Below are 20,837 nucleotides of genomic sequence, written 5' to 3'. Positions count from 1 at the left end.
GAAGGTCAAGCTTGGCCTATGAGTGAAAGAACCATTGATAGTGTATTCATTTTCTATTTCTGTGGAACAAATTATCACACACTTAGAGACTTAAACTGTATCTTTTTAAAAAATCTCACTGTTTATGAAAGTCAAAACTCTGTGCTCAGTGTAGGTAGATTCTCTGCTCAGGTTCTCACAAGACTGAAACCAAGGTGTAGGCTGTGTTGCATTCTTATCTGGAGCTTGGGGTTCTCTTCCAAACTCCTTCAAGTTGTTGGTAGAATTCACTTCCTTGCAGTTGTAGGGCTGAGGTCCCCAATTTTGTGCTGGCTGTCAACCAGAGTTGTTCTTAGCTCTGGTAGGCCTTTTGCTATCTCCTACTAAGTGACCTTTTGCAAAAGATGGCAGTTTGCTCCTTCAAGGCCAACAGGATAATTTCTCATGCTTTGAATATCTAAGTTCAGAAATAGCCCGGTCCCTTTGTTTTTGAGTTAGAGTCTCTTACTCTGTCACCCAGGCTGGAATGCAGTGGCATGCTCATGGCCACCGCAGCCTCAACCTGCTGGGCTCAGATGATCCTTCCGCCTCAGCCTTCCAAGTAGCTGGAACTACAGGCATATGCCTCCATGTTTGGCTAACTTTTTTTTTTATTATTTTGATTGTAGAGATGAGGTCTCGCCAAGTTACCTGGGCTGGTCTCCAACCTGTGGGCTCAGGTAATCCTCTCACCTTAGCCTCCCAAAGTGCTGGAATTATAGTCGTGAATCCCCACAAAATTGGGGACCTCAAGTGCTGGCCAAGAAACAGCCCACCTTAAGGGTTCACCTGACTAGGTCAGGCCCACCCAGGATAATTCTTTGATTAACTCAAGGTCAACTGATTAATAGTCTACTCAAAGGTGTGATATTACACCATATTCACAGGTGCAGCCTATACTCAACAAAGGGAATAATACAGGACAGACACCTTGGGGGCCATCCCAGAATTCTGCCTATCTCATACAGTTTTTAGCTGGAGATGTGGGGATGAAATCTTTTTTTGAAACCTGGCCACTGGAGACCAGTGAGGAAGCTATAGTCATCAATAGAAATTAGATACCAGGGCCGGGCTCGGTAGCTCAGTCTGTAATCCCAGCACTTTGGGAGGCCAAGACAAGTGGATTGCCTGAGCCCGTGGATTCGAGACCAGCCCGGGCAACCTGGCGAGACTTCGTCGCTACAATAAAATTAAAAATAGCCGGGCATGGTAGCATGTGACTGTAGTTCTGGCTACTCAGAAGGCTGAGGCAGAAGGATCGTTGGAGCCCAGAAGGTTGACAAAGGAGCGGCTATGAGCATGCATGCCACTGCACTCCAGCCTGGGTGAAGGAGTGAGACTCCAACTCAAAAAAAAAAAGAAAGAAAGAAAGAAATCAGGTGCCAGGAAAAGAATGAGTGGATAAATGCAGAAGAGATCATAATGGATAAATTTACAGGACCTATTCTCTTTGTGGAAAGTTCTTCCCCACCTCACATCATGTCTGGCGCCCTCTCATACCATTCACTTCCCTGCCCGCTCTGTTGGTTTGCCCCTTCTTGGTCTCCTCTCTTGCTCTCTTACACATCACCCTGCTTATTTCTTTCATGGTTCTCTTCACTTTATATTAACCTATTTCTTTTCTTTTTTATCATTCATTCACTCCACTCAGCTCTAAGTGCAACGAGAACAGGGGTAATGTCCCTTTTGCCCATCTCTATATATCCAGGATAGGGCCTAGCATATAGTTGGGATTCAATAAATATTGAATGAAAGATTAACCGGGCTCGGTGGCTCAACCTGTAATCTCGTGCTTTGGGAGGCTGAGGTGAGTGGATTGCCTAAGCCCGTGGGTTCGGAACCCGCCCGGGCAACTTGGCGAGACCTCATCTCTACAATAAATCAAAAATCAGCCGGGCGTGATAGCGCGTGCCTGAAATTCCGGCTACTCGGAAGGCTGAGGTGGAAGGATCGCGGGAGCCCGGCAGGTCGAGGCTGCAGTGGCCAGGAGCAGCCACTGCACTCCAGTCTGGGTGATGGAGTGAGACTCCAACTCAAAAAAAAATATATAGAAAGATTAAATGGATTAGCGAGCAAATGATATGGAAGGGTCCAGGGAGAGTCAAAAGATCTGAGTATTGGGTCTGAATGTCATGAAGAAAGGCAGAAAGTGGAACCAGATTAAGAGGCATGGGGAGCTGAGGAGATCCATTTTAGACATCTTGAGTTGGAAACGACTGTGCAACCGCCATCCTGATAAGTCCTACAGGCAAATGGAATTTGTTAGAAGTTGCTGAAGAAAATATAACAATGTCCGACAGGAGTAAGGACCTGGGCTTCGACCTTGTGAAAGCATGAAAACTGAATTTTTAAACAAGTCTCCATTGGCTGTAACTCATCTCTGTTATTGAAACCTCTATTACTTGGAAGAGCTGTCACTACGAGGGTTAGAGCTTATATATTAGGATGCAAACAGGGAGCAGACATCCTCTTCAGGCACAGTTCTGACATTGTCTGAAAAGCTGTAGAATAAAATAAAGGCACCCAGACTAGTACCCAGAGACTTGAGCGTGCACAGCATGTGACAGCAAGGCTGGTTATCTGGGCAGGCAGGCAGGCAGAATGGTAAAGAAGTTCTCTAGCATCCCGATATTACCGAACCAACTTTTATTTTTCGTCCCTTTCTCTGTTAGCCCACTCTATAAGTTCTTCATTTATCTTATCTCAACCTTTCTGCTATTTTCACTCAAATACCCTTTTCTCTCTTCCTCCAAATAAGTCATTTTTCTCCTACCATATGTGTCAACTAATTATTTCACAAGCAACTTATTTCAACTTTTGAACAGATCTCCATCCTGTCTCATGACGTCTATCCTCGCTCCCTTCCTTTTGCAGGTACACCGCAGTGGTCATGCCGGTTCACTACCAGCATGGCACGGGACAGAGTTCCTGTCGACGTGTGGCCTTCATGATTACGGCCGTCTGGGTGCTGGCCTTTGCTGTGTCCTGCCCTCTCCTGTTTGGCTTCAACACCACAGGTAACAATAACAGCTTCACTTCTAGCACCATGTCATTTACAGCACACCTGAGTGGCTGTGAGTGGCGCTCAGCCCTGAAATTTCTGACCACTGGCCGGTGTACTTTGTAATCAAGTGAGAACGCCACAGACTGCAAAGTTTTGGCCTTTGTTGGTTATAAATAAAACATAAAGCAAAACCTCATCAATTATTGGCACAGAGGTAAAGTTCTGCCCAATTAATGGACAGTCTGGCTCATCTCTATTTTGAAAGAAGTGTCATTGGACTCGTGTGAAAAAAATGTACCAGTTTAAAAAGTCAACATATATTAATAATTCAGGGAGGATTTGCAAATGAAAAGATGCCAATTTCTAACAGACCTACAATACAAAATAACATATTATAAGACATAATAAGATATATATTTCTAGCTTTTTACTCAATACGAATAATTTCTGATACTTGGAGACTAATATAGATTTCTAAATTACTACAGCATGTATTTTTATTTTTAATGACAAACATTCTGGCTGTAATGGTTGACAATGATGTATCTTCTACTGGATGGATGGATGGATAGATGGACGGACGGAAAGACGGATGGACGGACATATATCTGAGCTGCTTGTTTTTAAGAATATGACACCAATCCAAATTTCTACCTCTTATGGATCAGTGCCTTCTGTGTTTATATCATGTTCCTTTTGGCCTCAGGAATTTTATGTGTTGAATGAAAGCTATTAACACACACAGTAACATGATGGGTATTGACAGTATACACTGAGTATTTGCTAAGAGAAAACTGATTGACTACTGTCCATCTGAATTTCTTATTTTATCCATTTGTACAGGTTCATTCAATTCCTATGTTTCAGGTTCATGAATTTCTGGTATATATGTACAAATCACATAGTCATGTGCTTATGTATATGCAGATATTACACATTACATTTAAATACAGGCAAATCCTAACTTATAAATAATCTTCCAAGTGTCATTGGCTGGACAATTATTTAGAAATCAAAACACATTTAGGAAGTCAGATAGAGGATCTGGAGTCAGAAAAATCTAAGTCCAAACTCCAGTTTTACTACTTACCAGCTGTGTCTCCTCAAACAAGTTACTTAACTTTTCTGGGTTCAGCTTCTTTATTGGAAAATTTGGAATAATAATGCAATGGAGCACAAACTTGGGCAAATTCAAATGTGTAGACTCAGTCTATATATTGTTAGGATGTTTCCTTTTTTTCTTTTTCTTTCTTTCTTTCTTTTTTTTTTTTTTTTTTTGTCAGAGTCTCATTCTGTTGCCCAGGCTGGAGTGCAGTGGCATGCTCACAGCTACCAGCCTCTACCTGGTGGGCTCAGGCAGTCCCTCCACCTCAGCCTTCCAAATAGCTGGAACTACAGGTATGCACCACCATGCCCGGCGAATTTTTTGTATTAATTGTACAGACAAGGTCTTGCCAAGTTGCCCAGGCTGGTCTCGAACCCCTGGGCTCAGGCAAAAATTTGTAAAATTACATGTTCTATATAAACCTTATAATATATGAAGGAGGACCCTAAAAAACTATTTATAATAAAATTGTGTATTATTCTTACATGTTTAAGCTTCAGTCATTTTCAATGTACTCTCTGTTTGATGCTTTTTCCACTGCTCAAAACAGTTTTTGAACTCATCAATTTTGATGGCTTTTAGTGCTTTTGCCATTTTTTGTTTCACCTCTTCCACATCAGCAAAACGTTTCCCTTTGAGGATTTTTTTCATCCTGGGAAACAACAAAAAAAAGTTGCTTGGGGCGAGATTGAGTGAATAGGGAGGGTGGGGCACAGGGGTCACGCTGCTTTTGTTCAAAAACTACTGAACATTCAGCACAGTGTAGGCAGGTGTACTCGTAAATCAAAATGTGTTGAAAGACTCTCTAAAAAAAATTTACTGAAGCTGATCACAGCCTCTCACAACAACGCTAGCTAGTACACTGATGCCAGTGGGTTCCTAGAACACTTATCTAGAGGAGGAGACCTGTAATACAAGGTGCCTGCCCTCCAACAGATAATTCCGGTGTTTTTTGGGTCATCCTCATATGACCTATTACTCTATGTATCATACATTTATTACCGTTCAGGGTTATAATAAAACCATGTATATCTTCATATGTGATTCAGGAGATTTTCAAAGCAAATTTTGAATTTATATAATTTTCACTTTATTCATTGACTTTAGAGTCTAACCCTACATATGACATGTAGACATGCCAAGCAGATACCTCCTGCTCAAGTTCGGCTTGTTTTCTTTTTCTTTTTTTTCTTTTCCACATTAAAGGCTAATTAGCCAAGTTAATCAGCAGATATTTGCCTGGTTAACCCGGGGTGTTCTTAAAATATGGTGCTGTTATCATCTTTGCATTACCCTTTATTATTCACCACTTAATTATTTTAACTGAATGACATGAGTTCATACACACACTACGCCCATCGAAGGGCAACATCCCCCAACACGGCTATAGAAACTGACTCTGTAGCAGTAAAATACCATTTTTCTGGTGAATGTTAACTGTGCTTTATTGGCCTGATAACTAAGTTGGCCTGATAATTAAGTCACCTTCTGTACCCTTGTTTCTATATAAAAATGCATTCTTAGTTGGAAATTGTAGTATGGGGAACTCACTACCACCACTAGACCAAGGCGCTGCCTCTCTCCAGGCCAACCAGCAACAAATCTCTACCACCATCAGTTTGGTTGAGTGTGGCGCCTCTTGCTCATTCTTGGTGGGGGCAGTCTTTCTTTCACAGACACACGCCCTGGAAACAGTTGAAACAGTTGCAAACTCTGACACTAGACAGAGTTCCCAGTTAATGTCAACATCTCAAATGAAGAAGAATGATGAACTAATTGCAGTGTTACTGCCACCAGTGAGATCATTATTGTTCCACACACAAAACTCAGGAAATCTTTCCAAAAGAATTTTCAAATATGGAATTAGAAGTCCTGAGACTTAGCAAGTATGCTCTCTCTTCTCTCTCATCTCTCATACACTCTCTTTTTTCCTTTCTTTTTTTTTTTTTTTTTTTTTTTTTTTTTGTGAGTCAGTGTCTCCCTCTGTCGCCCAGGCTGTAGTGCAGTGGCATGCTCATGGCCACCGCAGCCTCGACCTGCTGGGATCAGGCGATCCTTCCACCTCAGCCTTCTAAGCAACTGGAACCACAGGCATGCGCCACTATACCTGGCTAATTTTTTTGATTATTGTAGAGACAAGTTCTTGCCATGTTGACCAGGCTGGTCCCAAACTCACAGGCTCAACTTGGCCTCCCAAAGTGCTGGAATTATAGGTGTGAGTCACTGTACTCAGCTTCTCTTTTACTTTTTTTTGAGTCAGAGTCTCACTCTGTCACCCAGGCTGGAATGCAGTGGCACACTGATGGCCAGGCAGCCTCAACCTGCTGGAATCAGGTGATCCTTTCACCTCAGCCTTCCAAGTAGGAACTACAGGCATGTGCCACCATGTCCGGCTAATTTTTTTTTATTTATTGTAGAGATGAGGTATCACCAAGCTGCCCAGGCTGGTCTCAAACCCACGGGCTCAGGCAATCCTCTTACCTCTGCCTCCCAAGATGCTGGGATTGTAGGCATCAGCCACCGTGCCCAGCCTTTTACTTTTGATTCTATTAATAGCACAGTAATAAGCCCTCCAATTATTTATATATATCTGTTTCCATTGTAGGAGCCTAGTACATATTAACTGCTGTTATTGTTGTTATTATTTATTACAAAGTTTCATGTCTCAAAATTTAACTACACATCCATTCCAGAAGTTGTTTTGCTGGCGGTTGTAGAGGAAACCAGTTGTCTCTTCCTAGAACACAGTTTGGGGTATTATTGAGTAGAACTCAAAACAGTTTCACCCAGTGTCCTCCTCTGCCTCAAGCTGACCTTCACAGTACAGCTTCATTACCTTGATAGATGTGGGTTCCAGCAGCAACTTCTCTATACGGAAGCTCCCAAGTTCATTCGAAAGCCCAATATAAATGACTTCTCTCCATCATTTTTTCTTCTCCTTCTGTGGAAAGTCGGGGAGGGGGTAGGAGACTGCCAATAACACCTGATGTTGGAAGCAGCTGGGCTTTCATTAAGAAACACAACACAGAAAGAATTTTCTGGCAGAGCACTTCTGTTAATGCCATGGGCTGCCAAATGTGATTGAGAATTAGTAGAGAACACGAGATAGAGAAAAGCTGAACTTCAGTCCCTTCAACCTGGAGTTGCCTCAATTCTCTAAGGAAAGGGCAACATAAGATGGGGTCTTAGGTCAGAGAGTTCCAAGGCGGAGGACCAGGGTTGCCCCAGCTCCCAGCAGAGGCCCGGCAGTCTAGCCAAATATCACATCATTAACAACTCCTAATGACAACTGAGCATAGCTTGTCGGTGCTAGAAGAAAACCTAATGATCCCTGAATGAGCAGCCCAGTACTTTCATTTTACAGATAACAAAAATAACTAGTATTTAAATTTCTACCACATCAGATAGCTATTGTGTTATTAAGAAATCTAGAATGAATAAGCAGTGGATGAATAAGCTGGTGATAAGGGTTTAAGAAACCTTTCAGGGAGGAAAAATGTTAAGAAAATTCTATCAGCTGGCTTGATTTTCCTTTGAAAAACAGAAATGGAAGAGTGTTATTTATTTGATTTTTAATCAATAGAACACCTCACCTGGCTTTCAGAGCACTGGAGTCCAGGGAAGCTTGGTTACTCAGGAAGTTGAAAGCACAAAGTTAAAAGAATAATAAGCTCATCCTAAAATCAGATCCATCAGCATCTCCTGTCTTTGGAATCAGGTTGAGATCAAATCCTTCAATGAGCTTGAAGTTCATGAATCTTTCAAGTAAACCTGCTTTTGTTTATTCTACTCCATCACTGTGAGACTCGGGTTCCCAAGACAGCCCACAAAGGTCTCTTAGACCATTTAGTGGACCTGTGTCGTATTTCTATCACCCAGCACAGTGCTCTGAACATAGCAAGGACTCCATAAAGTTTTGTTGAATGAGTGAGTAGATGAATCTTTCTTCCTTAAATGATCCTTTCTCCCTTAAATGTTGAGATTAGTTGGGATCAGTATCCCTAATCTCAGAGAATGAGGAGTAACCTCCTCTCCCCCACCCACTTCGGCCCAGCCTTCCTATTAGATCCTAGCCAGTGAGGGCTCATGTGCTCATATAAAATGCTCAATTGGACATTTTGCTCATTCACTCATCAATCAGGTATTCACTCCATAACTACTGTGTAGGTTCTAGGGGGCCTCCCTGCCCTCACCATCTCTTTGACTCGCAACGGAGAAACTTTGGAATTGATGTGGGGGGGCATCCCTCTGCCCTGCTGACAGGACATACAATCAGGCCAGGTCTGCTGGGGGCTGGAGCAGGACCCCCTCGTTGGCCACTCACCTCCAGTGTCACTTTGCCTGCTGTGTAGTCACGAGGCAGCATATCATGGGGAAATTCTGGGAGATGATCTAAGGAAGGATAGTGTTTTCTTAGATAGGGGAGGGAGGAAGGGATGACAATGAAAGTTCAGTGATTACATATGATGGCCTTCATTGACCAGAGACCCTGAAGCAGCTACATGCCCTCTCTTCACACACTCTCTCTTTCAGTGTTTTTTGTTTTTTGTTTTTTTTTTTTTTTGAGTTGGAGTTTCACTCTTTCGTCCAGACTGGAGTGCACTGGTCACTCCCAGTCACTGCAGCCTCGACCTGCTGGGCTCCGGCGATCCTTCCGCCTCAGGCTTCCAAGTAGCTGGAACTACAGGCATGCGCTACCACACCCGGTTAATTTTTTGATTTATTGTAGAGATGAGGTCTCGCCAAGTTGCCCAGATGGGTCTCGATCCCGTGGGCTCGGACAGTCTACTCACCTCAGCCTCCCAAAGCGCGGGATTACAGGCTGAGCCACCAAACCCGGCTTCTTTCAGTATTTTTTAAACTTTTTTGTTTGTTTGTTTTTGTTTTTTGAGTTGGAGTCTCACTCTGTCGCCCAGACTGGAGTGCAGTGGCCGCTCCCGGCCACCGCAGCCTTGACCTGCTGGGCTCCGGCGATCCTTCCGCCTCAGCCTTCCGAGTAGCCGGAATTACAGGCACGCGCTACCACGCCCGGCTGATTTTTTGATTTATTAAAGAGATGAGGTCTCGCTGCCCAGGCGGGTCTCGAACCCGCGGGCTCAGGCAATCCACTCACCTCAGCCTCCCAAAGGCACGGGATGACAGGCTGAGCCACCAAGCCCAGCTTCTTTCAGTATTTTTAACGGAAAAAAATAAATACTTGCACGTGATAAAACTTTCATAAGAGGTCATGAGAAACATAAATACTGATATGTAGGTCTCCCTCCTACCTCAAACTGCTAGTTCCCTCATTCCCCTCCCTAGAAACAAACAAGAGTATTCTTGAAACACAATGCTTGCAACAAGCATGCATGGGAACACACACGCTTGCATTCATATACATATATATGTATTCATTTTTACACAGAAATGAATGAAGCATACTATACTCACTTCTTATGCTGGCTTTTTTTTTTTTTTTTTTTTGAGTTGCGGGTCTCACTCTGCTGCCCAGGCTGGAGTGCAGTGGCACTATCACAGCTCACTGTAGCCTTGACTGGAGTGCAGTGGCACCATCACAGCTAACTGCAGCGTTGACCTCCTGGGCTCAGGCAATTCTCCCACCTCAGCTTCCCAAGTACTGGGATTCCAGGTGTGCACCACCATGCCCCAATAATTTATTTTTATTTTTTGTAGAGACGATGTCTAGCTGTGTTGCTCGAGCTGGTTTCAAACTCCTGGGCCCAAGCAATCTTCCTGCCTTGCCTAGCTTTTTGAAAAAAGTAGTTTATATATAAAGTTTGGAAGTCAGCCTCTCAGAACCCAGAGGAGGCTAGAGAAGGGTAGAGAATTATGCAAAGGGACAAGTGGGGAATATCCAGGACACTGAGGATGGCAGCAAGATGAATAATGGGAAAGCAGCCTGGCCACCCTACTGCCTTTTCTCACAAGAAAATGTTTGGAGACTCCTCCTCAGTATAAAAGTACGTAAATCATAGTCAGACGAGGACGACAGGGGAGCTGGTTTCAAGGGGCTGATCGCTGCCAACATGGCTCTCCAGAGATTCAGAAAGACCACCAGCTGCCACCCCATCCCTCCCCGCAGCCCCTTTGCCCACTCAATACCAAAAGATGCCAATTTGGTGACCACTACTCAGAGCCTTATGAGTTATTTCCTAAAGGATGGTGACATGAGATTTGGTGAGAGGACATGATTTTTACCTTCTTCCCAGAGAACCAGAGAATTTGGGAGTAGCTTATAAAGATTCTGGTGGCAGTGTTGTCAATAAAATGCCTCACTGATCACGGAGCACACTCTTGCTTTGCATTTTAATTCTTAGCTATTACTGTCTTCCCTCCCCTACAAATATTGTTTCTTATAAGTGTCTCCAAAATTCCATTCCAAATGATACCTTCCCTCCTAGGTCCAAAATTCTCAGGGGAGATAAATAAATAATAATAATAGCTACCACTTGTTAATTCTCACAACCATGCTACAAGACAATGTTTCTATTCTTTTTGTTTTGTTTTGTTTTTACAGGTAATGAAACTGAGGCTTGGCATAGTTAATAAATGTGCCCAAGATCCTGCAGTTAATAAATAACAGATCTGGGTCTTTTATTAGAAAACCCACATAGGGTTGTCTAGCCTCTACCTATCTCAGACAACCAAGAAGCAGAATGACGGACACACCATGGCCACTGCTCTCTCCCCATCAGCTCACACCTGAAGCTGCATCTTCTTAGGTCAGATTTGGGGTTGGAGACTCCCCATCCCTTTATAGAGATGGGGCAGAAGCACCAACAGTTGCTGCTGACAGTGATGAGCAAAGCACACGTGTGCCCTGTCACAGTAGTGGAAGGAAGTAGAGAGTCAAAATTACGGAAAGAGCATTGGTTGGGGAGTCAGACTGGCTGGAGGAACATATTTTTCAGGTGCAGCCCTGGGCTACTTACTGAACCTCTCTGAGATTTAGTCTGCTCATCTGAGAATAGAGACAGCAATGGCACCTGCCTCGCGTAATGTTGCTGTAATTATTAGGTAAGACAATGTGTACAAAGCCCTTGGCAGACCACATGGCAGATATTGGTTTGATTTTCTTTTTTCTTTCAAGATGGGGCAACTTTCAGGCCCCATCCTGGTCACTGGAGGGTTCTCAACATCTGCTATGAAGAAGGCAAAGCCACAGGGACCTCCTAAGGAGAAATGGTGGGAGCGTTTCAGGACACAAAGGAGGAACAAGGATATATCTGAATTCACATTCTCCACAGTGATAATAGCCTCACCAGTCCTTTTCCCATCCCCAGCCCGGCCAGTGCTGGAATTCTCTGAAAAATCAAATACCCGTCTAGTATTTAGCCACCCACCTGCCCTATGTCCCAGATTCAAAATTGGAGACCTGGCATTCTCAGCAAAGAAGGCTTCCTCCTTTCACTGCATTCCAACAATCCTTTACTGACTGGGCACCAGCAGGCCCCTTGCTGGGGACTGCTTCCTTCCTAGGAGCCTTGCCCTGTTGCTCTGTGACATTCCCCCTAACCTCCCAGACTGCCTTCATCTGTGCGCCACTTAGCGCATCGTATGGAAGGGATCATCTGTCTATCTAGACTGCTCCTTCGAGAGCAGACACATGTGTTATTCATCTTTGCAGCCACAGTACAGAGCAGTTTCTGGTATATCATTGTTGATAAATTTCCTTTTTAAGTAAACTGCAAGAAACATAAAGATGAATTAGACGTCATTAGACACCTATGATGACAGTACAGGTATCTGAGACTGCATCTCTCCAGCACTCCCCACATGCATCAGAAAGTGGAGGCACCACATGTGACATGGGGCCAAGTTTTGTGCTCCCTTCTGAGGTTTGGTACTTAGGAAACTGCTTTCTCTTCTCCCTTTCTCTCGCCCACAGGGGATCCCAGCATCTGCTCCATCTCCAACCCTGATTTTGTCATCTACTCTTCGGTGGTGTCCTTCTACCTGCCCTTTGGAGTGACCGTCCTTGTCTATGCCAGGATCTATGTGGTGCTGAAACAAAGAAGACGGAAACGGATCCTCACTCGACAAAACAGTCAGTGCATTAGCGTCAGACCTGGCTTCCCGCAACAAGTAAGCACCCTGGAGGGGGCACAGGGAAGACAGTACCCAATCCCATAAGCTCCCAGTAGGGCATGATTTTGCCTGTACTGCCACATTGGAGACACAGATATGACACCCATCTTCTAATCTGCTTGTATTGGCTTTGTTTTGAAGGTAGGAAATCCAATCTCAAGTGTGTGTATTGATAGTCATTCCTAGAGCCCACCTACTTGGAAAGATGATAGGATAGTCCTGGGCTTCTGCTTTCTTTCAAAGTCTCCTGTTTCCCCCAAATGGCCAACAGTTCACATGTCCCATACGGTGTGAGGTTTTAGTGTGGCATTTGTACCTTGAGCTGCTGGTGGATTCCCAGAACTGATATTTTGTCCAAACCAAGAATTAAGGGGTTTATCAAAACGTTTTTTCCGGCCAGGTTCCGTGACTCAGCCTGTAATCCCAGACTTTGGGAGGCCGAAGCGAGTGGATTACCTGAGCCTACAGGTTCGAGACCAGCCTGGGCAACTAGGCGAGACCTCATCTCTGCAATAAATTTTTTTTAAAAAAATAGCCGGGCATGGTAGCATGTGCCTGTAGTTCCAGCTACTTGGAATGTTGAGGCAGAAGGATTGCCAGAGCCCAGCAGGTTGATGATGGGGTGGCCATAAGTGTGCCACTGCACTCCAGCCTGGGTGGCAGAGTGCGATTCCAACTAAAAAAAAAATCCTTTTATCCTTACCAGCTCTGCCTCAAGGAACTGACCAGCTAGTGGGATGGGAGGCTATTGATGCATTTTATTGGGTCTATCTAGGTTTTGAAATGGAAGGTTTTGCCTCTGCAATGATTTTCCAATTGCTTGGACGTTAAATTCTGCTTACCCCAGTGCCTGGCACATTGTAGTTGACCCATAATATACTTGCAGCATGAAGGGGTAAATACTGATTATGTACAATCTACCAGGGAAGGGACAGTGGGAATATTACACAGCGTCTGCCTTCATGGAGCTTTGACTCTAGACAAGCAAATAAAGCATCTGCACCTAAAGTTAATGAACAGCTCAGAACTGAGTAGAAGGTTTGCTAAATGTGAACACAATTAAGCACCTGAATATGAAGTGCCATGAAGGTTATGAGAAGAGCAAAACCAAAATGCTCAGGGAAAAGTTTCAAAGACAGAGTAAGAACAGAGTTTGATCCTGAAGGCAGATACAATCTGGGTATCTAGAACAATCTTTGATGACCTGAATGAAGATTAGACTCTCAAAGACACAAGACTTGAGTAGAACAGGACTGTTAGTTCCAATGAAGTAGACAGTCAGAATCCAAAGCTAAAGATATGAACATATTGCGTTCAAAATATTGCCAGGCTACATGGCTACATATGACATGGCTCAACTGTGTAAAACTTAAGCCACAACTGATTGTATCTTCTTCAACTTACCCTAGACTTCCTGTTTGCGGCTGCACCCCATTCGGCAGTTTTCAATAAGGGCCAGATTTCCATCAGATGCCACAGGAAAAATGGTAAGTGGGCCATGTTTTGATCCTAGAAAAAGAATGCTACCATCTTCCATGATGCTGGTTTATCTTCATTCCATTTCCACCACAAAATGAAATCGAGTCCTGGTTCCTATGCTTGTATCTATAATATATGACAAGATCTGAGATTCTGCCTGGTTTAAGCTTCTGAATAGATTTCATCAAATGATATTCAGAATGCATGTAACTATTGGACTAGATCTCAATGGTCAGAGCCAATGACTCTTGGATGTGGTGTGAGGATGCCATCCAGAGCCACCTGCATTAGAGAGAACAGACGTTAATGAAACATACATGGGCAGAGCCAGAAAAAGGCAAAGAAAGGAGACTTTCAAGTGCCCTATTTACCACTAAATGTAGGGGGAAAATAAAGACAAATTCATGGTCACCCTGACTCCTGTCCTTCCAATTCAAGCCAACCTTACCTCCCCAAGCTAGCAGGGTACAGAATGGAGCCTGGAGGTGTTAAATCTAAGGCAGCATTCCTCTCCCTGAATCCCACATTAGGAATAAAACTTTAAAATTCTGTAATGATGAAAGTCTGAGCCTTGTCCAGTCTTGGTCTAATTAATCACTTTTTACACAGGCCTGGCATAGCAGTTAGAGACTCTCACTGTAAATGATAATAGATAAGCAGCTTAAAGTCACCTATGGCAGATCCAAAGCCCTAGGAGGCTCCAAGGCCAAATGGAGGAAAAGTGTTGACTATGAGAGAGATTGGAGAGCCAAGAGGCTGGCATTGCCAGGAGTGTGGAGAATGAGGTTCTGTCCTGCCATCTGGGAGTGGAGGCTCTGCCAGCCAGACCCAGAGAAATCCAGCGTTTCCTCATGTCAGTCATGGAGACAGAGATAAGGGTTTGCAGAGAAAGCTGAAAAATACCCTCACCATTATATAATCTTGCAAGAATCAATATCTCCCATAGGACTGAATTTTCACATCTGTAAAATGGAGATAGGGTCTACTAGATCAGTGTTCTCAAACCTGACATTTCATGGGTAATTCCAAGAATTTGTCACCAGTCTCCTTGTTTCAGAAAGAATGTATCACATGTCAAATATTGCCACTTTTAGAAGATCAGTAGGTACCAGTTTAATCACAAATATAATCTTGGTAATAAAATGTCATTCAGCTGAAACAGAATACGGTTGTTTTAATTATTAAAAAATCCCATCAAAATAAAGAACCAAAAATGTTTTAAAATATACTCTATTTTTTCTTCTTTATTTTATTTTAAAGATGTGGTATACAAGTAAGAATTAGGTACATAAGTGGTCTTCATGCAGGTGAAATTTGGGCCTCTCACTGGTCCTCACTTCCCCTGGTTTAGAATTAGGTACGTTTAGTAATGTTAAAACAAGTGAAAAGGAAAAAAAAAAAAACCAAACAGCTCTATTAAAAAGCAGGCAAAAGACATGAATAAAATATATTCTCTTAACTGGAGGTCATTATGTTACGTGAAATAACCCAGGCATAGAAAGACAAATATTGCATTTCCTCACTCATATATGGGAACTTAAAAAGTGAATCTTCTTAAAATAGAGAGTAGATTTGTGGTTGCCAGAATCCAGGAAGGGTAGCAGAAAGAGGGGATGAAGAGAGACTGATTAATAGGTACAAACATACCATTAGATAGAAGAATAAGTTCTAGCATTTGATAGCACAGTAGAGTGATTATAGTTAACGACAATTCATTGTATATTTCAAAATAGCCAAAGTTCTTTCACATCACAGAGAAATGATAAATGTTTGCAGTGATGGATATTTCAGTTACATGTATGATCATTACGCATGTATGCATGTGTCAAAATATTACATGCATCCCATAAATACATGCAATTATTATATAGCCAAAAAATTTTTAAATTATATATTCTCCTAGAATTGCTAAGAATGTCTCTGTGGAGCAGAGTTAAAAACACTAAATAACATTGAATATCCCTTGCATTCATTTATTCATTCAACAATGTTTCTAAGTGTGTATGAGGGGGGACCCCAAAAAACAGGATTCATTTATTAAAAAATTATATATTTATTCTTACATGTTTAAACTTCAGTGATCTTCAAAGTATTCACCATTTGATGCGACATACCTACTGAAATGATTTTTCTGTTGCTCAAAACAGTTTTTGAACTCAGCAGTTTTGATGCCTTTTGGTGCTTCTGCTGTTTTTTTTTCACCTCTTTCACATTGGCAAAACAGTTCCCTTTGGGGAGTTATTTCATCCAAGGAAACAAAAAAAAAAAAAGTCACTAAGGGTGAGGTGGGGTGAATAGGAAGGGTAGGGCGCAGGGGTCATGCCGTTTTTGTCAAAAACTGTTAAACATTCAGTTTGAATTGTACAGGTGTGTTGTTATGGTGGAAGAACCAGTCACCTGTTTGACACAACTCAGAATGTTTCTTCTGCAAATTGTGATACAGTGTTCTCAAAACTTCAAGATAAAAAACTTTGGATCATAGTTTGATTTGGAGGAACAAAATCCGAGTGTACTACAAGGGCCCCACCCTCCAAAAGATAATTCTGGGTTTTTTGGGGGGGGGAGTCCCTCTCATACAATGTGCCAACTTTGTGTATCTAGAAGACTGATTCCTTGAACTAAAACTGTCTAACTTATGTAGAAAAGGAATTTACTGGAAAGCTGTCAGGTAGCTCATAGGGTCAATGAGAAGGCAGAAGAACAGTTCAGAAGATGTTGTTTATGCCTAAGGAGTATTCTGGTTAAAAGGCCAAGGACACTGGACATTGAATTGCATTGCTACTAGATGAATTCTGAAGTCTCCCTGTTTCACTAGTTCCAGTTCAAAGTCTCAAGTGCGAAAATCCACTTGACTGGGCTTGGTTTATGTGCCAGAGTTCTAGCTGCATAGAGGTGGGGGTTTGGAGAGAATATCTGGCTTTTATGAAGTCAGTAATGGGAGTTAGAGAGTTGAGTTCTGCCTCCTATTCAAGATTGACACAAGGATCTGACTTCCAAACATGAAAAGAAATTCAGGTGCTGGGCATACACATATCCCCAACAAAATTCCCCCCCAAAATCACATATTTTCCATTTTCTGTACTCAGAGTCTACTCATCCTAAACCCATTTTTCTCCTATGTTTTTCTGTTTTACAAATGAGGTGCAGAGATATCAGATGAACTTGCCCAAGAACACATCTACTAAGCAGGAAAGCTGAGATGAAAATCCTGGGTTTTCTTTTTCTTTTTACTTTTCTATTGTAGAAATTTTCAAAAATTTTAAAAACTAGAAAGACAAATCTAACAAAAATCAGGCAGCTTCAGTAATTAGCAACTCGTGGCCAATCTTATTTAATCTACACTTCTACTTATGTTTACACACTCCCACTGGACTGCTATGAAGCAAATCCCAAATGCCATATTATTCCAACCAAAGATATCCCTGTAAGGTCCTCTAGAGCATAAGGACTGTTTTATAAAACACAACCACAATGCCACATCACAACACACACAAAAATGGAATAATATTTCTCTAACACTACTAAATAACCAATCAATGTTTATATTTCCCTAATTGTCTTGTAAATTTTTTTTACAATGAGTCTGTTTGAATTAAAATTCAAATAAGGCCTATACTTTACAACTGGTAAATATTGTTGCTTGCTGTTGTTACAATTTATTTGATGAAGAAATTGAGTCATTTGTCTTGTAGAGTTTCCTGCACTCCAGATTTTGGGACTGACATCCCAGTGGTGTCATTTAATGTGTTCCTCTGTATCTCAAGGTCATTCAGACTCAAAAAAGGTCAGACTACATCCTATGCTAACCCCTTCACGGTATTGTTGTAATTATTAAATGTTCTATACATGGCAGGTTCTCTTTAGTTGTAAAGTTCAAAGCAGATTTTATTTCCTGCAACTTTTCACATTCTCAGGTGTTCCCTCCATCTTCACACAATGATATGTGAAATCTTTTCCTTCTTTGCATTCTCTTCTCCTTTCAGGAACATTCAGAAGAGAAACAATATCCCCAGAAATGTCAAGATCCTCTCTTTTCACACCTGCAGCCCCTCTCTCCTGGCCGGACACACCTAGAGCTGAAACGCTACTACAGCATCTGCCAAGATACTGCCTTGAGTGGACCAGACTTCCAAGAAAGGGGAGAGTTGAAAAACGAGGAGAGCACGCGGAATTCCCTGAGTCCCACCATAGCACCCAAGCTCAGCTTAGAGGTTCGAAAACTCAGCAATGGCAGATTATCAACATCCCTAAAGCTGGGGCCTCTGCAACCTCGGGGAATGCCACTTCGGGAGAAGAAGGCAACCCAGATGGTGGCCATTGTGCTTGGTAAGTTTGAATCAGCTTGAATTGGGTTGGGTTGAATGAGACTGGGTTAGGTAAATGTAGGTGGAACTGGCATAGGATACTATGATAGCCACATTTGACAGAAATTGGAAATTCAAAACCTGTGATATTTATTAAATGTTTTCAATATAATTGAGAAGTGTTTGTGCATAAATTTTAACTAGTAAAAATTCAAAGGACCCAGATGGAAATTTATGAAGCAAAACAAGCCACCTAATTGAGCTGTATTTTACTTTCCATCATATAGAGTTATAATAGATAAATCAAATAATAAATAAGAGAGCGGGTTAATAAAAGTGTCTGGCACATATTGGATATTTAATAAATGCTTACTTGTTTAAAAATACTAAATGAGCTGGGTGCAGTGGCTCTTGCCTGTAATCCCAGCACTTTGAGAGGCTGAAGCAAGAGGATTGCCTGAGCCCAGGAGTTTGAGACCAGCCTGGGCAAGTTGGTGAGACCGCGTCTCTACAATAAATCATAAAAATTAGCCAGGCGTGGTGGTGCATGACTGTAGTTCCAGCCACTTGGAAAGCTGAGGCAGAAAGATCACCTGAACCCAGCAGGTCGAAGTTGCAGTGGCCATGACCATACCTCTGCACTCCAGCCTAGGGGACAGAGTGAGACTGACTCAAAAAAAAAAAAAATTAAATGAAGAATAGGAATGCAAAATACTACTGTTATGTGGTATGATAACATTTAGGTAATTATAAATTCGGAATAAAAAAGGGTGAAAAGAAATTTGCCAAGATGTCAAAAGTAATTATCTTTAAATAGTGGGTGCTTATCTTCCTTCTTTCTACTTTTCTATATTTACCTAGTTTTTCATAATGTGTGCAATCAGGGCTAATTTTTTAAAGAAAAATGTAAGTTTTATTTAAATAAAGAAATTAAAGTTGATAAATCACATAGGTGCCACATAGTTAATGAAGGCAGTTCATCATGTCCTGAGTCACTGACAAACTCCAACTTCCTTGTATATTAGGGACTTTACTAGAACCCCTAGATGTAATCTCCTCAATAGCAAGACCTGTGTCAATCACAGCTTCAAGATCTTCATCCCAAGCCGGGCTCGGTGGCTCAGCCTGTAATCCCGCGCCTTTGGGAGGCTGAGGTGAGTGGATTGCCTGAGTCCGTGGGTTCGAGACCTGCCTGGGCAGCAAGACCTCATCTCTACAATAAATCAAAAAATCAGCTGGGCATGGTAGCGCATGCCTGTAATTCTGGCTACTTGGAAGGCTGAGGCGGAAGGATCGCCGGAGCCCAGCAGGTCGAGGCTGCGGTGGCCGGGAGCGGCCACTGCACTCCAGTCTGAGCAACAGAGTGAGACTCCAACTCAAAAAAAAAAAAAAATCTTCATCCCATAAATGCATAGGATCATGTCTTGCAAGGGTCATGTTTTGCATCATAGACATTAAATAAATGTCTGAATTGAGTAGGAAAGGAAAAAAGTCTAGGAAAGAACTAAAGAACAAACTAGAAAGTTAGTTTAGTAACAAAAGCCTGAGGTAAATCAATTTGGTGTGCAATTTTCTCATCGTAGAAAAAAAGTTTGGCTAATCATATCTACTTCATAGGGTTGTTATAAAAAATAATTGGGTGTGTAAACCTTACAGCATAGTGGCTGTAAAGTAGCCAACCCTGAGTCATTTCATGTTCCAACAAAAGGAGTAAGCAAATCCCTTACTCAGTTTTTTCTTCCTTTGCAACCTAGGGGCCTTCATTGTCTGCTGGTTGCCCTTCTTCCTGACTCACATTCTCAATACCCACTGCCAAGCATGCCACGTGTCTCCAGAGCTTTACAGTGCCACGACGTGGCTGGGCTATGTGAACAGTGCCCTTAATCCCGTGATCTACACCACCTTCAATGTCGAGTTTCGCAAAGCCTTCCTCAAGATCCTGTCCTGCTGAAGGAGAAGAGAAGGGAACACTCCCTGTATTCATTTCTAGCAGCCAGGCTGTTGGGCCATTGGCCAAGACCTGCTAGAAAGACTTTGTGACATCCTCTGACATGTGTAAGGAAGAAGATTTCTGGAGTCAGGAAGTCCCTGCATTACAGGTGTAACTAAATGCTTCCTCCAGAGCAGAACATTCTACCTCCCCAGCTAAAATCTGACTTCATTCTGACATTCTTAAAATGGTGGGGAAGACCCTGAGTGAGAAGCAATAATTCAGAAATGAGCTGACAAAACACAACTCACACAAAATTGTCATCATAGGCATGATTCGTTACAGTGAAGGAAAAATGAACAGATCTCATCATTCTCAACTTGCCAGGGGTCCTTGAAATCTTAGCCAGTAAACCACCTTGCAGAACAGCCAGTCTCTCTTCCTTTCAACTTCTAATTAACTGTCAGGCTAACCTTGTACTTTCATGGGCCAATTCCTCTTGGTCATTCCTTTCCTTCACTGTATCTGGAAATATGAGTGGTAAGACCAGTGCTTCTACTCTCTGTAGAATTCTGACTGGCTGCATTTGGTGAGGTGAATTCCTCACCCCAAGAGAAAAACACTGTCCCACATTGGGACCAGGGCTTCATTTCAAACCTCTCTACCCCTGTATGTTAGCTTTAGCAAAGAAGGCTTTTTTATTCCATTCCCTCACTCTCTTGAGGTAGTCTCAGAATCTCAACTTCTGAAGTCATTCAAGATGAGGACATTAACTGAAGAAGAAATGACAAATCCCACTGTAGTTTCCCTGTTGAACCTTGCAGTTCAGAACATGCCTTAGATATGCTTTGCATAACACTACCATGTCTTCCTACCCAGGGCATCTCCATTTCCTGCTTAACAAAGACC

At 42.4% G+C, this 20,837-nt stretch overlaps 1 protein-coding gene across 1 annotated transcript in view; it reads left to right on the top strand.

Annotated features, from left to right (window-relative positions):
• DRD3 (dopamine receptor D3) overlaps positions 1 to 20,007 on the top strand; it is a 50,011-nt gene extending 30,004 nt beyond the window's left edge. The window contains exons 4-7 of the mRNA XM_008065859.1: positions 2,893 to 3,035; positions 12,016 to 12,212; positions 17,741 to 18,020; positions 19,753 to 20,007. Of these exons, the coding sequence (XP_008064050.1) occupies positions 2,893 to 3,035; positions 12,016 to 12,212; positions 17,741 to 18,020; positions 19,753 to 19,949 (817 nt within the window). The 3' untranslated portion in view covers positions 19,950 to 20,007. The remainder of the gene's footprint in view (positions 1 to 2,892; positions 3,036 to 12,015; positions 12,213 to 17,740; positions 18,021 to 19,752) is intronic.
• Positions 20,008 to 20,837: the final 830 nt, after the last annotated feature.

This window comes from Carlito syrichta, unplaced genomic scaffold (genome assembly GCF_000164805.1).
Source record: "Carlito syrichta isolate Samal-C Ts95f unplaced genomic scaffold, Tarsius_syrichta-2.0.1 Scaffold308815, whole genome shotgun sequence".
NCBI classification, from domain to species: Eukaryota; Metazoa; Chordata; class Mammalia; order Primates; family Tarsiidae; genus Carlito; species Carlito syrichta.
Note: the sequence above shows the minus strand (reverse complement) of the source record. Positions and strands in the feature narration are given on the sequence as shown.